This window comes from Patiria miniata, unplaced genomic scaffold (assembly GCF_015706575.1).
Source record: "Patiria miniata isolate m_02_andy unplaced genomic scaffold, ASM1570657v1 HiC_scaffold_20, whole genome shotgun sequence".
In the NCBI taxonomy this organism is placed as follows: Eukaryota; Metazoa; Echinodermata; class Asteroidea; order Valvatida; family Asterinidae; genus Patiria; species Patiria miniata.
Window position 1 is genome coordinate 23,934,105 of NW_024037059.1, and position 18,621 is coordinate 23,952,725.

General features: G+C 39.0%; 1 protein-coding gene across 4 annotated transcripts in view; it reads left to right on the forward strand.

Annotated features, from left to right (window-relative positions):
- The window catches only part of LOC119728261 (tyrosine-protein phosphatase Lar-like), a 70,103-nt gene that overhangs the window by 18,270 nt on the left and 33,212 nt on the right, over nucleotides 1–18,621 (forward strand). For all 4 annotated transcript variants that reach the window (XM_038200421.1, XM_038200423.1, XM_038200420.1 and 1 more), the window contains exons 5-6: nucleotides 8,870–8,980; nucleotides 17,714–17,986. In XM_038200421.1, coding sequence (XP_038056349.1) covers nucleotides 8,870–8,980; nucleotides 17,714–17,986 — 384 coding nt within the window. The remainder of the gene's footprint in view (nucleotides 1–8,869; nucleotides 8,981–17,713; nucleotides 17,987–18,621) is intronic.

Genomic DNA, 18,621 nt, shown 5'->3' on the forward strand with positions numbered 1-18,621 from the left:
AAACAGAAATGGCTCTTTGTCTGCCCATACTCAAACCCCTAGTCCTGCACTGAACTCTAGTTTCACTACATATACATCTGATGCAGAGTCTCTTACAAACTCCAGTAGACATACCCCTGTTTTTACTGCTGGAGCGACAACAGCCCCTTTAACTGAAACCCCATTTGACTATAGCAGTGACCCTACCTCGAGTGTTATGTCCAGTGAGCCTAGCCATAGTTCGTCTGTCCTTGTCCCTGTTACCTCAACTTCTTCAACCATGGCTGGTTTTCATGTCACCCATGTGTATGGTGAGATTTACATTTTCTTCGTCAGATACATGTGCGTTTGATGATGTATTGTATGTGCATGTACCGGTATGTGTGTTTATACATGTACATCTTGTACACTTTCTTCTCCTAAATATTCATCTGCTGAAAAAAACACCAATATTTTATAATTTGTCATGTACGGTAGTCCTCAATATAGATGACAGACCTAAGGGGCCATTCAAAATTTTTGATGTATTTAAATTTCAATTTTTTTTTCTCGAAAATGTGGGTGGGTGGTTCAAATTAATTTATTTAAAAAAATTTTAATCGAAAATTCACTTTTTTTCAATTAAAAAGATAGAAAATAGCTCTTTTGACTTGCCAATTCAACTCTCTGCATTCTGATTCGTAAACCCTTTGCCCGTACCGTACGAGTACAGTATGCATCCAGTACATGTACAATGTACCTTGTATTGTGTATACGTCCATTGGAGCACCATATGCATGGGGACCAGTGAAGTTAGACTTAAAGCATGCATAAAATCAGTGCGCCGTGCAAATGGGGCGGGATACCAGGTTTATTTTGTCTTAATACACGCCACGAGTGTCGGTTACGAATCGCGACAACGAAATAAACCTACTTGTGTTCAAGACTACTTGGGCAACCTGCATGCATGCGCATGGTATCTGCGTGCAATGAACATGGCAACGCCCACTCGTCTGGAAAGTGCGCGTTGAGACTGAGTTAAAAAAAAAATTCTATCAAAAATGACTGAAATTTCTAAATAAACTTCACAAATAATGGGAGTCATTACACCTCTTTAAGCCAAGACAAAAGTTACCTTTTTTTGTTAGAGCGAGCTGATACTTATTATTACCGTTTAAATTGGACTAGTTTTACGTGTTTCCAGGTGGATTCCCTATACGTACGGGAATGCCAGTGGGCCGTGTTGTTGGTAAGGTACTGTATACGGACTGCAGCTGCATTCCGCCGTCACTGAACTGGATATTTGTTATATTTTTTATTGAATGGAGAATCAATATTTTAAGATCGAAAATTGGGGTGGGTGGGTGAGTGGGTGGGTGGGTGGATGGGTCAAAACAATTTGGAAAAAAAAAAAATCGAAATTTTAAAACATCAAAAATTTTGAATGGCCCCTAAAACACAATGATGTTATGCAGTAAATTTGTAAAAGTTTTTATTGAAGTACATGTTACATAACCAGTATTTAACTAAATGAGACTGAAGCTCATTAAGCAAGGAAGTCTTTGAGGAATTTGGGACAAAACTCATGTGTGCCATGCCTGCATGGTATACATGATGACATACACATTCATGACATACACATGATTTACAGTATGAACCCTCCATTATCGCCTTTACAGGGTTTAAATTATTTGAAGAGTCATATGCCCAGTGTTTGTTATTTTTGACACCAAAAAATGGTACTGTTACGCAATTAACATGCACAACTTTGATTAAAGAATCAGTTAATTGTACATGCCAAGAAAAACAACCTCGTAACCTGGACAGTGGACTGTCCCATGTACCGGTAGCTCATATAAACACTGCATGACGTCATTATGTTTCAGGTCCATTTTTTGTCTGATGTACCAGTGCAAAAGATACTGAACTTTGATTTTTAACAAGGCTGCCTGTTTATAGACAGAGACAAAAATCAAGTGAGTTCTGTAACTTTTGTTGTAATTAATTTAAAAAGGATTGATTGCAGCTGAAGTTACAGAACTCACATGAAGAACTATGTGGCCCTCAAATGTTAATGGAACAACAGGATGTTTATAATTTACTTGGACTGAATGTAAAATGAAGTGGCAATGAATTGCATGAAACATTATTCTTACGTTTTATGTTTAGATGCCAGTAAGGCCGTATTTTGTGTTTTGTTTTTGTTTTTGTTTACGTGGATTACGGATTTTTGGGTCCCAGGTCGGGCTGAGGGCGGGGGAAAAATATCCAAACGTGTGGGGGCGCCCTTTACAGCGTGCCTATAATGGTGCACCCAGCATTCGGTCATGGTATTTGGCCACGAAAGTGCTCAAACCAAATGTCGTTATTCAGTTTTACTGCACGAAACTTATCAAAATGAAGGGTCGGTCGGTCTTTAATGTGGTATGTAGCTGTGCATCAGTGCCAGTCTTTGCATACATATACATGTATTTCCACTAAGAAATGTTTTTAATTAATTTTAAAGATAGATTATGTCCTAAGAACTACTTTTTATACCTGCATCAGGGCTCAAAATTAGCGGGAGCAAGTGGCTACAATGCGCCCGTAAATCTCCAAGTAATGTTCTGATGTCAAGAGACTGTTTGTCTCATTTTATTTGCACCACGAAGGCTATCGAAACTGACACACAAAAACTTGCCTTAATTACTACAGAAATATATTTAAGGTTGATGATTCTTAAGAAAAGCAGAGAATTTCAGTCATGCACACCAACATTCTCAACGTTACTCACAAGTCACAACGGCTGCTGGCCAACTCCAGCAGTATTGCTCATATCAGAACTGCATTGACTGCATGCAGTCCACTACATGCACTGTGTGTCTACCCCGGGCAATGAAGCACGTGTTACAGCAGAAATTTTGCGGGAGCAGGCAACGCTGTATCACTTAAGTTCAAGCAAAAAAAAAACCAGCAAGATAATAACATTAAAATGGAATATTACATACACAGAGAAGAGAGATTACGTTCTGTGAATTTAAGTCGCAGAAAAATTTGTTCTTTGTCGATATTGGTTTGGCATTTTTGCAATGCCAATTTCAACCTGTCAGGCTATGTATGGCTGTTGACTGGTTCCCGTCCTCAACTTTGGATATTGCAGTGCAGGCAGCGGGAACCAGTCTAATATTTCTGCACGCATGATGTATGTGCTTTCACCACTGCAAAGCTTCATGCCAATCGCATCAGCGGAAAAAACAACGGTTTCTTTCCGAAATTAGCGATTGTAAGTAAGCAAATTTGACAAGTAAATACGGATGACAGAAATGTTACAAGCATTTTTGAAGTAAACAGTTATTCAAAAGCGTATTTTTTTAAGACAGAAAAGACACGATTTTTGTGTCTATTGCTGATAAAAACGGGGACAATCTTGTGACTTTCGTTATGTTCATAACGCCATAGCAATTGTTTTGTTTTGTGTAGAAAGAAAAGACACGATTTTTGTTCCTAACTTGCCGATAAAAACAGGGACGATCCTGTGAGTTTCATAACGCTATAGCAATGATTTCGTTCACAGCAATTCGATTTCGTAGATACATTTTCACAAAGGTTTTTTTTTATTTTTTAAAAATATGTTTATTTTACGTTCATGCAAAATAAAAAAATCTTTGCTGACCCTACGTATGGCCATTTTTTTTTTTACGGTCGGTCGGGTTACTGGAAACACTAAGTACTAGTCTGAAGGCAATATTAAAAAAAAAAAAAACAATTTCAATGTTAAAATTTTTTGGGTCATCAAAAGTGGCATTTTTCGGCGGAGTTTTTTAAATATTTTTTTTTTTCGGCGGTGGATCCGTACTCCAAGTAATTGAAAAAAGGCCTAAATGCATGTAGTGCATGGTATTGGGAATATCATTTGTGTCATTGCACATGTTTAATGTTACACTTTAGGACAAATGAGTAGACAGTCGTCAACACCAGTATTACTAGCGCGACGCTGTGTACTAAGTTTATTATACTATCTTCCATGTATGGTGGGTTTCAATGTGTCTAGGGACTCGGCTGGAAAGATTTCAGATGGATACTCATATGAGTCCAGTGCAATGCATGTGCATTATGTTTTCATGGTAGTTTCCACCTTTTCAGGACCATCTCATTGCTGGGGGGGGGGGGGGGGGAGGGCCGGAGGGGGAAGGGGGGAGGTGTTGGGTCCTGCCCAAGTTAAATGAAATTTGGCATGCATGTAGAACATTTTAATCTCGACATTCATGTATTCACAAAATTTAGCTTTCATAAAACAACATAGTTTTAATGATTGAATTTGGACTTTAGCACACTGTGGGGGGAATGCGATTTTCATGGTGCACTGTACAGCCTCAAGTAATGTCGCACAGTGCAGTGTCATTTGCAGCATGTTAAGGGAACAATATATTGGGTCATTCACCGGGGTGGGACACAATGTGTGACATATGACCATATTGTGAAAAGTATGAATGCCTTGCTTGCAGTTGCTCTAAATAATATTGGGTGTTGGGTGTTCCACTGGTGCAGAAAGTTTCAAATCATTTCAGTGTATTTTGCCAAAAATATGAGCAAAAATGTCATTCAGACGTAACATTGACACTGTGTCAATGTTACATTCAAAAATTTTATTTGTACCAATTTTTTTTAAATTGCTGTAAAACTTTACCCAAATTCACTTTATGTACTTATTACACTACATGCAACACACTAAGAAAAGCTTTTGTTGTGGTAGTCAGGTATCAAATGGAGTAGAAATGATACCTTGGTTGTGGATGTAACATGGACACCGTGTCCAACCCCAAATGTCACACTTCCATTGGGTGATTTGGACACCGTTACGTCAACATTAAGCTTTCGTTTCTGTTACATTTGAACTCTGACTATACCAAAACAAAAGCTTTTCTTGGAGCATTAGGTGTCCTGTTATATATGCAATGTCAGTTTTGGTAATATTTTACATATATGTGTAAAAAATGGCAAATTTTTTTTGGATGTAACAATGGCACGGTGTCCATGCTACGTCCGAATAATACATTTTTGCTATTTTTTTCGAAGTACATTCAAATGATTACAAACTTTCTCAAGTATTGAAACTCTCTAAGACAACTATTATGTTGAGCAATTGTTTAGAATGCATTGATACTTTTAAGAATACAGTAAACTCCAGCCAAGTCGACATCGTGTAATTCGTCATATTGCTTAAATCGGCCGTCTGACGAAAGTCCCGGTCGTCTCTAATGCAGTTCCATTGAAATTCATTTCTAAGTCGGCCTTTGTAAGTCGCTGCTTCGCCTAAGTCGGCGTGTTTTTTCGGTCCCATTTCCTCAAAACCACAACAATTCCTCTGTATAAGTTGGCATCCAAAAAAATACTACCGAGTGCGTGGTACGTACATGTACCAAAAGTGCGGACGGCCGCCGGCGGCCGGCCATGCGTGAGTGAAAGCTGTCTTCGTTGGTGTCTGTACCGTCACATTGATGCATGCATGCACCATGCGCACCATGCGCACTTGTGGACCACACCATTTGTGGTAATAAAGGGGGGTACTTTCTTGGGAACAAGTTCTAAAGACAAGATCAGAAATTTGATTTTTGAACAGGACAGCATCCGCATGAAAAAAAAATACGGAAAATTCTTTGCGAAAAGTTCGCCAATTCTGTACCGCAACTGTTTTGGGTTTTTCCAGCCAATTTCACAAAGATTTCACCTGGCTCGTTCAGTTTAAATTGAAATTGAAAGATCACGCAGATTGTCATTCGACATTCAAAAAGGAATCATCCATTTCATTATCCGAGTATTCTATCGTCTTTCAGCTTCACTCGTCTGTGTAAACATGTTGATTGGGCATTCATTTTCATTAATGGGCAAACATTTTTCATATTTTTTCAAGCATCTTTTAAGACATTCCTGCATTTCCATTTTCCTTGAAAAGTCAGGAGGGGGGGGGGGGTATTGTGGTTTGTCGCATCTTCTGATAGGGGGCACCGTTAAAAGTGAACAATCATGGACACTATCACTCTTCATCCCTGCGAATTTCCCGATGCACACATGGTTTTTCTGACAGGCCGATTGCGCTCCTTTATCAGCAGCCCGATTTCGCTTTCAAAATGTCTTGCCAGTTGTAATCTGCCACTCTGCCCCCCCCCCAGTCAACAAAGTTAGAGGGTTAATAAGCATGTCAACATACAGATGCCCCTTGTAGATTTTTAAAAACATTTAAACAAGTAGAGAAGATCAACAATGAAAAAGAAAATTCTTTAGCCCTTTTCATTTCATTTTTTTGTTACATCAGCTATCCCTCATATCAGTTAATTGTTACATTATAAATGTCACAGAAGCAATGATTTTGAAAAAAATAAACCTCAGAAGGAAATAGGAAAAAATCGTATTAATTTGAATGACCAAACAATGAAAATGATTGCCCATAAACGAATAAGAGAAGAAAAGCATTGTCATACATGTACATCATATGAGCACCGACCTTCGCAAATATCAATGTGTCAACCGTCAAAAGATGCCAAAAACTTATTGTATATGTAAGAATGCTACAAATTAAATGTGGAATGCACCAAAACGGAATAGAATACAACTCCACGAAATTGAATGTCCCCAAAAAATGAAATTGAATGGCCTTTAACCCTAACCCTGCCAGACGCAGCACAGTGCATCAGGTGGAAAAGTCTGGTGCACTTTGATGCATTCAGCTATCAACACCAGTGCATAAACGGCCAGTTCTGAAACAATGAGAGCTAATCCCATTGAACAATGCCACAGTTGTATCCTGCTGCATTCAGTGACCACAGACTCTGAGGTAGTTTGGCCTTGAGACTATTGACCTGATGGATTTTGCTGCACTGTGCAGGCTTGTCACTTAGAGTTAGACAAGTGTTGCATGCTGCTGTGTTTGGCAGGGTTTCTAGCCAATATACTGTGGAGGGTTAGGGTTAATGAAAATGATCAGAAAAATTCAGAAATTGGCCTGGAAAACTATATTAAAAATGGAAGATTTTTTTCTTGCAAAATAGTAGTTATATAATTGAAACCATAACCATTGCAAATCAGTACATGCCTTGCGCCACTACATGTACATCACTCTCTACGTGTAAAAGCCCTGTGAAAACAGGTGCCCATTTTAAAATTCGAGTTCATATCATGTTCTGGTGGTACATGTTTATCATACTGTAGGAATAAAAGACTAAAAGTGATTGGTGATGGATTATTTCATTCTCTGGTCTGATGGTTCACTGTGAGCAACCACTTGATGAACAAAAACTGTTTGTAACCAATGCTATGTTCTGTTGAATTCCTTATCCGGTTGAATGTACGCACCGTTACCTTTTTATGTTTTGTTGTGAAGTATCAGAATTATTTGTCAATCTACACTGTACATGACTGTAATTGTTTTCTTTATTTTGCCTGTTCATTGATAAGAGGCAGGTTTCTTTTCCTTGCATTTTTTTAAATAAATGACTGGGACTTGTATTTTTGATTTGGAACTCAAGGTTTTAGGACTCATGTACAAGTGTGGCAGATGAAAGGTGTTGATCTAGCAGTTACAGAAGTTACAATATTACATTTGGCTTTACACTTGAACTTTTGTGCTTGAACAAACCATTGGATATTGGAATAGAAGCTCTTTTGTCCACATAATCACACACTGCAGTCAGTTTAAACAGTTTTGTACTCAAACATGTCAAAGGAGTATTGGTGGGTGATTGTAGACAAAATCGAATGCAGGGAACATTTCTGCCTCAAAACAAATTGTCTCATCAGACCTTTATTGCTACAACTAAATATAAAGGCATGTATGTATTTTGCGAATGAGGAAACCCATTATTTTAGATGTTAATGACCACAGTGGCTTTGCCTCGCCCACTTCGCTAAAAATATACAAACGTTGACAGTCTTGTAAAGTTCTATCATCTTAACACTCAAATGCATGAATTGAGTCATTTGAGTAAGATTATACGAATCACTAACTGGCATGCCAAGTTTCTGCACCATTACATGATGCATGTACCCCAGGTAGACATGTTAAAAAATACTGATTATACATGTATAATGTCTGATGTTTCATGGAGTTATTGTGTTCCCTTTCTCTTATAGGTTGGTAACTGCTTGCTTCTGGAGTATTTTATCATCAGATCACAAACTTCAAAGACATTTGAGCAAAAAATCATTCAAATTATTATTATTTTTTTAAGAATCAAATTAAATTTGTACTTTTTATTCTACACTCAACCATGTATTGATGCAGCCAATAATTGAGCAAGTTTGGTTGGAATTTTGAGGGTGAGACGTCTGCAGTGCATGCACATTATGTTGATACTTTAAGTGAAAGCTTAAGTGACTTGGACTAACCCTCCTACATGTACTGTTTAAACAGTCACAGATAGTTAAAATTCCAACCCACTTCCCTTGCCATGCCTTTTACACAGGCTAGTCACAACCAAACAGACAGTCAGATTGTATTTTAAGACAAAAGCAGGAAACTGTTGGCACAGCTGTCTTATCAATCACCTACAGTCAAAGCATAGCTGTATCACGTTACATGAATAGTCACTGCCAGTCAATCCTGCTTTATGTAGGCTGGGAGCTCTTAACTGTTGAAAACAGTCACTTGATTTTGACTGAAAGGATACATGTAACTTGGCACAGAATGTATGTTTGCATGGGAGGGCTAATGATGTAATTCTTCAAAGCTGATACATGTAAGATGAACTATTTCAAGTTCAGCTACACTGAATAAATGGAACAGTGTAACCCTCCCCAGTCTGAAGGCTTTATTAAGTTTGTCAAAATTGTGTTACTTTGACATCAGCTCTCAGAACATTGTGTAAAACCAAGACACAACAGCTTGCGTAGTGTTGTTTGTATTAATAATTTGCATATTTCTTTTCATTTGAATTAGCTGGCTTGTCAATAAGTGTGTCAGAGTTTTCTGATCGTGGGAAGTATCAGTGTGCTGCTAGGAATTCTGCAGGTATTCGCTTCTCCAAGACGGCTCTTTTGTATGTTAGAGGTAAGATGTCAGGGTATGGGACTTCTTTTTGTTTGAAAAAGTTTGGCTTTATATGTGAGGATTGAAAACATATGTACATGAAGATTATATCAGAAAATGCATTGGAGACTTTTACAGGTGCATTAACCCTGCTTAATGCAACAGAAAACAACAAAGGTAAAATGTTGTTGCACACTGTTGCATTTAGCAGGCCACTCAAATCCCCCTGCTTTGTTGCATCTTGTTGCATTTAGCAGGGTAACTGCTCATAGTGCCAAGGCGATACAACAGACTCCACTGTTGCATTTGGTTGCATTTAGCAGGCTAACTGCTTGGTGCCAAGGCCGGTATGCACTGGGTTCAATGCACTATGCAAAAGAATCCACTGTTGCAGTTTGTTGCATTTAGCAGGGTTCTCATTTGAGTTGAGTTGGATGTTGTTGCCTTTAGCAGGGTACCTGAGGAATACCCGGTGGGGGTTAGTGTTAAGCTTGATGAGGTGAAGATGTCAATCTCACCATGGATAGTAAAATGGAAAGCAAGACAAAAATGCATTGGTCATAGTAGTTTTTCATAAAACTTTACATTTAGTTCTTTTACTCTACTGCACTCATCTTACCTGTAAAGCATAACTACATAAAGACTTTTCCCTTGAGGGTGCTAACCCTTTGCTAAGATTTATTTTCCCTCAGTACTTTGCGGCCCGCCCACCGTGACATTTCCGCTAATAGCATGCGCTACGTGAAACACATTTTTTTCTCTAAATGTCTAAATTGCCTATTATGAGCTCAGTTCTCTGGATTCTACATGCTTCTACTTCTACATGCTTTCATGGATTTTGATGAAACATGGATGCAGTGACCCTTGGGTGGGAAGACACAATTCTTCATCAGATTACTGATATCAAAGGGCATGTATTTTGTTTTTGTAGGGGTCATTAGAGGTCATTGTTCAAATATGCTCAAAATGCATAGCTTTTACATACTTTCACGGATTTTGATGAAACTTGGATGCAGTGACCCTTGGGTGGGAAGACACAATTCTTCATCAGATTACTGATATCAAAGGGCATGTATTTTGTTTTTGTAGGGGTCATTAGAGGTCATTGTTCAAATATGCTCAAAATGCATAGCTTTTACATACTTTCACGGATTTTGATGAAACTTGGATGCAGTGACCCTTGGGTGGGAAGACACAATTCTTCATCAGATTACTGATATCAAAGGGCATGTATTTTGTTTTTGTAGGGGTCATTAGAGGTCATTGTTCAAATATGCTCAAAATGCATAGCTTTTACATACTTTCACGGATTTTGATGAAACTTGGATGCAGTGACCCTTGGGTGGGAAGACACAATTCTTCATCAGATTACTGATATCAAAGGGCATGTATTTTGTTTTTGTAGGGGTCATTAGAGGTCATTGTTCAAATATGCTCAAAATGCATAGCTTTTACATACTTTCACGGATTTTGATGAAACTTGGATGCAGTGACCCTTGGGTGGGAAGACACAATTCTTCATCAGATTACTGATATCAAAGGGCATGTATTTTGTTTTTGTAGGGGTCATTAGAGGTCATTGTTCAAATATGCTCAAAATGCATAGCTTTTACATACTTTCACGGATTTTGATGAAACTTGGATGCAGTGACCCTTGGGTGGGAAGACACTATTCTTTGTCAGATTGCTGAGGTCAAAGGTTGTGTAGAGGTCATTTGAGGTCGTTGTTTAAAAAGGAACAAAATTTGACTTTTTGTAAGAACACAAAACATAAAGGGATTGACCGCCGTAAAAGGCGACACATGCGGTCCGCGGACCACTTGTATGAAATTTGTAGTTCAAATAATTAACTCAAAGGGTTTGAAGCTCACCAGCAAAAAGGTTTGACCACAGTACTTCACGAAAGTCGGGGTAAAAGTTGAAGTCGCCAAGTCTCCATGTGAACAGTGAAAGAGCAAAATAGTCTGGCTGCAGAGCCTTTAGCCCAGCTCAGCTGTTGTCACTGCAACAAAAAAAACACGATGTGCTTATTAATTTTGTCTTGGTATTATCAAGCTTACAAAACTTTTACCAATTCCTCAAGGGACAACATCTTTGTAAACCTAATCATCTGTCCAGCGAAGATGATCCATCATTTTAGATTATTCAAAAATAACTCCCATTGATGTTTTTCTCGTCACCTGTTGACGTTCTCGGCACCATTATGACCGGGCTGGGGATGCCATCTTGAGCTTGGTCCAATGCGTCGGGACGCACTCTGGCTCAAATCTGTACGGTTCAACAGTCCTGGCGCCGCTAGATTCCATTTCTATTGACACCATCGTCATCGTTGATGTCTTCCTCAAAGGATGAATACAAACACAGCGCTCTCAGGGGTTTCAAAATGTTTTAGAGTAGCAGGCAGATGGATGAAAGTAAGCGGCAGTGAGTCCCAGCCATTAATGGCGTGAGGTCCGGGGCCCGCCAATTTAGGATTGTAGATGCTCTCTGGTGCAGTCTAGGCATTTCCTGGCATCTGAGATTAGGGTTTCAAAGGTCCTACTTAAAGACATTTCTGTTGATTTTTTTTGAAAATTCAAAACCAAATAAATTTGACACTCTAAAATCATATTATTTTGAACAGAAATTTAATCTGTTCCAAATTCCTGCTTTCAAAATTAAAAACAATTTGTCAAACGATGTCCAATAATACACTGTGTGGGCGATGTCTTAAAAAAGCAACCTCGTAGTGCACCAATGTAAATTTGTTACAATAGTTATTTATATACATTGTAATTTGGATTTAATCTCGATGATCATGTTGAATATTTTATATTGTAAGCAAGCAAATAAGGTTTCAGAACTGAAATACAATATATGTCTATTTGTATTTGTTTACATTATCTGATGTAACCTTGTTGTCTCAAACTATTATTTAGAAATCAAATCACACCTACTACGGTTTTAGTCTGAATCAGATGAGGTGGATGAACTTGGCTCAACATCATCCATGGGAAGTCCAAGCAGATGGGCTGCAATGTTAATTTCTTCCTTTGTTCTTTCGTCTGTTGCCAAAATGATGTAAGTTTGGGTACTCCGTGTTTCCTGTGTTTTGGCAGATCTGGCTTTTGGGAAGCAGCCTGTTGATAATGTGGAAAGTGGCTAGCACTTGTTGAGGGATTGGGGAGTTTCTTTCCGTCTTTCTTCTCAAGCCACAACTTCACACATTTTTTTATGAAGTTGCTGCAGGCTTGTGATGTTGAAGGTGGGCCATTGAGACATACATGTATGCATAAAAGCATTGAGCATACATGTATCTTCCTTCATGACACTCCTCAGTCTAGTTTTGATTATTTTCATCCTTGATGCACCTCGTTCTGGCCATGCATTTGACACTGGGATAACAAGCAGGGCTTCAACTACACCAATCAACAATGGAAATGACCCCCTGAGAGAAAACTTTTGCCTACGAAGATGCTGCATTACCCATTCAGGTGGAGAGATCATACCATCCTTCACAGATACAGGTATTTCGCAAGTCTTCAGGTCATACTTGACTACGTTCCACTCAGCTTGTAGCTGATTGTGACTGGCCTCGTCATCTAGAAAGAAGTGATCGGCCAACACCACCACATGCTGTTCCTTGAAGTCTGCATGATCTCTGGCTGGGATTGTTGTCATGTCAAATACCTGCATGGCAGTGTGTACTGGTGTTGCCGCTTTTAACCTGATGTTAATGTTCCTGATGAGTGAACATACATAGTCCTGTAACAGGTCTCTAGATACACGATGTCATCTTCTGTGAACCCTATTTCTGTTCTAGTCAAGGAATCCACTTCAATATCATGCTTGAATTTCTCAATGGGACTTTTTGTGTTAACCAGGCTGGACAGCTGGTCAGTGCAAACCTGGATTGTAGGCTTGATGCGGGAGAAGGCAATGGTGCCTTTCTGGAAGGTTTTACTCAGGATACCAAGTATTGGTAAGATGTCATTCAGGATGTAAATGATGCCTATCTTCTTGGGTTTAGACAATTTTTTCAGAAGGCCGTAACAAGCCGGATCTGTTTTCAGTTGTCTGAGTGTTTGTAAGATAGCAGGAAGCTCTGCACGTACAGCAGCTACAACATTTTTGAAAGACAACCATCGTGTTTGGCAAACCTTTTTCAGTTTCCTAGAGATCCTCCTCTTTGCCCGAGAACCCATACTGACTGTCTTGAGTTCTTGTTGTACTTTCAGATATACTGCTAGTTTTTTGGGTGAATAGTGGAAGACTTACCAGAGCTGGGTGACTTCAGTCTCCACATCAGCAATCTTTTTGAGTGTTTCGTTACCAGTGTTGTAGTCAAGACCGGATAGTCCGAGACCGAGACCTGAAGTTTCGAGACCGAGACCAGCCCTTTCATGGCGGACCGAGACCGCGGATAATAAATAACAATAATCTAAATAAAAACAAGACACATAATTACAGCTGAACAGTCTGTCCTTGAGATGATGATGTTGATGGGGATGTAAAGGAAGTAATTGAAAACTATAGGAATCACTTGTACCTTCTTGTGTCATGGGAATGCTCTTTATGTTAGCTTCATACCTTAAACTACAACATTGCAACATAATTTGTTATTGTCACAATCAATTTTAAAAAAATGGAAACAACTCCATATATCGTCGCAACTGTTTTTAAATATTTTTTAAAATATATTTTATCTACTATAAAGTGTAAATCTGATGGAAGAAACTCTTACTTTAATAGGAGTACGATTAATTTTACTTTTTTTTTTGCAATGTTGAAACTTGACAAAGTTAAAGGTGGATGTTTCATCTGTTATAGGAACTCGGACCCTAAACTCCACAGCAACCCCTTGGTTTCAGCTATGACTATTAACAGATTTTTAAATGCAATATTGATTTTACATTGGTCTTCGATTCTTGTAAACCTGATTTCAAAAAAATTGGAGCTAGAAAATATTGATTTATTTTTTAAATTTCCGTCATGGAATATAGACCTAAACATGTAGCGGTAGACCCAAAAGTTGCGAGGTGGTAGCCAGATATGGATTTTTATTTTTTTTCTGACTGGGATTTTGCGTTTTGAGGAATAATGAGGTACTTCAAATGAGCAGCCAGAAAATTGAGTCTCATCATACACTCTCATGGCAACAGAGATTGGTAACTGGTACGAGTGTGTGAATTCATTGCTGGAAAATCAGGTTGGAAAGCGTACCGGTACTCTTTCTCCAAAATACTATTCCAAATTAAAGAGAAGATTGGGGTCGAAAATGCCAGTAATTTGGAGCACCTCGTTAACATTAACGTTAAGTTAACGCCCACAGGGGTGGGCTAAACTACACAATGCCCGAAATGGTTGGCCCTTATTGCATAAATTAGTACTTACTTCGCTTTATGTGCCCAACTCAAATGGCAACATTTTGGCTGGTCTCGACTCGAGACCAGCCAAAATATCGAGACCAAAAGGAGCTGGGACCAAGACCAAGACCGAGACCACAGCTCCCGAGACCACAGCTCCCGAGACAGAGACCAGCAAAAAGTGGTCTCGAGACCGAGACCGGTCTGGAGACCGACAACACCGTTTGTTACTGTCAGTGCAAGCAAGTGGGAGTCTGTGGCATATGCAGTGGACTGAGATGATGGAACTGACATTGCAAGGCCATTTCGGCACCCTACCATTACACTAGCCCTATCAGTGGCCAAGGCTCGTAGGTTTTTCAGAGGAATTTTCAAGGCCTGTAATTCCTTTTTGATGACTGCATGCAGAGTTGCTGCTTCGGCACTGGTTGATTCTTGCAGAACATCAGCAATGAATAGAACTTGCATTCCAAGTACCCGTGTCTTCGTCAAAATACTGAACTTAGTTAGTTGTTCTGTGTTGCTAATATCTGATGCATCATCCACAAAAAGACCATAAAACTGGTCACCTGCCGACTCCTGCAGCTTTTACGATATATCTTCACACAATTTACTTTCAATTGTTATCAGTATTTCTCTCAGGGACCCAACTGATCTATGGGAAAAGTACTTTAACTGTTCCAAACCCAACAGCTCCAGTTTGAGGAAGGATGCATTCTTAGTATTGGCAATGGACTCCTTGGCCAACCAGTGAAAGGCCTTTTCAAGAACATCATGCTTTAGACTTTCCTTTTCATGAAGCTGCTTCTGGAAGAACGGAAATCTATTCAACAGCTCATTGTCCACAGTTGCATTATGCTTTGGAGAGTTGGCATGATCAGATAGGGTGATGTGCTTGGATCTCAGTGAAGGTGTGGATCCAAATGTTTCACACCTATTTTGATTGGACTTGCTTTGATGCTTTCGGCATAAGAGGCAAAACAGCCCCTTACCCTCAACATACACAGACCACCACAGTCCTGTCTTATGGCAAAATGAGATACTTTTGTCAAGTAAGCACTCATGATGAAACTGGTCTCGGAACTTTCCCTTAGATGTTTCCTCCTTCGGTCAGTCTTTTTCCTCCTTGGATACTGAACAGCAGCCAGTGGCTCTGCACATGGTAAAATGATGAGCCTTCTCAAGTTGTTCTGGTGTGAATAAACTGTTCAGTTATATCTCCATCTCACGATCATCTAGCTGTGGAGCACTGCCGTGACAATGGCTGCTGCTTGCCGATGAACTTAAACTCTCCGGCTGCTCAGCACTACCTGTCATCATTGATGCATGGCTGCTTGTAGTGGGACTAGTAGTAGTAGAGCTGCTACATTGCTGCTGCTCTCCCTCTTCTATCAAAATAAGAATAAAAACATCTCAATTAATATTTCGTTTCGTTTACTGGGGCCAATCTGTTAAAAAAAAAGAGCTATATTGCAAGTGAAATCATCAAATGACACAAAATGTGTACGTTGCATTCATTTACATGTTGTTTGAAACTGATTGATTAATTTACAGAAGTTTAAAAAAAATTGGCCTGGGGTTTCCCTGCGGGTGGTCAACCCATTTATCTTACTGCTGGAATAAAATTAATTGTCATATAATTTTTTTTCTAAAAAATGGACAAGAGGTTTCCCAGTTGATTATAAATGTGCATGTAATCATTGTATTCTGCAAGAGAAAAAATGTTAATAATTCATATCGACGGAAAATGTGGGAAAAAACAGCCCACCTCCCTTATAATCAGACTATTTTTTACAGTCATAGAAATGTACACCGCATGCATATTTGTTGATGCACACAAAACCCCTTAAATTCTCATTAACAAAGTTAAATTATCTGAAATGCAACAAGAAGCAGTGAAATATATCTGGGAAAAAACCCTGAGGCGGGCCTATGGATGTGCAAGTTATGGGCATAATAACACAACGGCATAACAACTTGCTCGAAAACCTCATTTAAAATTAAACCCACCATGTACGTGGGAAACCCATGTGCAATATATAACCATGGAGGAATTACCATGCAGCCTATCAATCTTGTCATTGATTTTGTAGAATTTACCAATGTATTGTTTTCATGTATTTTGAATATAATAATATAACTTAATTTAGGTGATAAATGGTTCCTCAGGTACTTTCAAAACCTCTCTGTTTCTTCTGGAAAAAAGTCAGTAAGTTTGCCTGCGATTGCAACTTTCGCTTCGATGATAATGACGCCAATTTGACAACATAAGCACCGCTTGTCAAACTAAGGTAGACTGGCCTTTCAGCCTAACGTGGTTCCGTTTTTTGTCAATTTTGTAAATTCGCTGGACAACCATCCTCAACGACTAGTAATAAGCCTAACCCATAACGTTAAAATTTCGTGAATGATACATTTTACTACAAATAAAAATCTACAAGATGAAGAAAGCCCCTTTTAATTAAAATGCAAAACGAAGCAGTCCATCATCCGTGATAGTGAAGATTGTGCAAGTTTAACACTTCATGTATAGCGCCCTCAATCATAGTAGCAGAGCTAGTCTGAACACAGCCTCTCTTCTCACTCGGTTCGATATGTGATTATGAGGTCAGCATAGTCTCCAGTCTATACCGCACATGCAGCGCTCACTACGTTGTCATTTTCCACACCACAGCAATGTGGATATAATTACTATCGATCATGCGCACCTAATCGAGTTGGCTGCGACTTTTTGCACACCAAAAATCCACACAAAAAATAAACGTGCGTGCACCACCAATTAGGTAGGGCCTAGGTCTGAATTTAATTTTCAAGGGCCATGAATTTTTTATGATAAGGTTTTTTGTTTTAATTGTATACAGATTCCTTCGTTGTAGAAGGGAAGGTTTTTTTTTTTTCATGATTGGAAAAAAGTAGCCGGCGCAAAAGTTCAAATAGCCGGTCAAATTCACCGGTTTCCAGCTTATTTTGAAACCCCTGCGCTCTATTTCACTCTCCAGTTCTATAATCAATCTTTAGTTCGACACCAGACACGTCGTCAGGCAGTGATGACTGCATATATCTACGTGTAGTGTGCACCCGTGTGTACGGACGTACGTGTACAAACATGTACGATTGTACACATGTTGGGCATGGAACAAAATAATGAAACAGTCACCCGATTGGAGATGTTGCATGACATCATCAAAATAGGCTTGTAGCAGATGCGCCTGACGGCTTTTGTGTTGGTTTTGCATTGAGCGAAGCAGCTTTTCAACCTTTAATTTTTATGACTGAAGTTTCCCATATTTAGTTTTTGTCATTATACATGTAGATTCTTTTGAATACATACAGTATATACTTCAAAATTAGTGAAATTTGCCACGTCAATTGACTGAAATTGTACTATTCATTTTTATTCAATTTTCAGTGAGACGGGTGGCACCACGCTTTACCATTTTCCCTGAGACGCAAGAAGTTGTCCCTGGTGGTAATGTGAACCTTACCTGTGCAGCCAATGGTTCCCCAATGCCTGTCATTAAGTGGATGAAAGGTGATGAGGATCTGAGTGGTCCTGATGATACTCTTCCCCAGGGTAGAAGTGTCCTGGTTTTGAAGAATGTACAGGAGACTGCAGAGTACACATGTTATGCAATGAGTGACCTTGGAGAGATTGAACATACAGTAACAGTGACTGTCAGGAGTGAGTACAAAATAGTGTCAATATCATCATGTTAGCAATGTATTTTAATCAGTGTCAGTTTTGTTAGAATGTAATTTGGAACTTGCGTTTCACCAGCTCTTGTGTTAGTATTAAGCTATTCGCTATTTGTATGTTTACCAATGTAACAGCCAACATACGTACATCAAGTAAATGGAACATATCCAACTGCACATACATATATGTACACACTGCAATCTCTAGTTACTTGTAATCTCTAGAGAGTTGTGAAATGTTTTGAGCCAAAGTGGAATATCCTTCCCAGTGCATGTAGAGATCTGTACACCTACTGAAGAAAAGATTAGGTTGGTCGGTCGGCATGACATTTTATTTTATTTTAATTTTTTTCTGGAGCCAATACATGTGAGGAATGATACATGTTTAAGTGGTCCCCAATCAAGGTGTTTTGGGCAGATTTTTGTGACATGTTTTATTGTAAGAAGTTTGTAAGTTTAACCATAGAATAAGGAACATGGTTCAACCACTGTCGTGTTGACATTCTCTACGCTTCTCCATGGTTCGTCAGGTTGGCCTCTTGCGGCGATATCAATTGAAAAATCGTCGTCAACTTCCCCATTTTTTTTCCGCAAAGAATTCCCTGAATATCATTTTGAGAT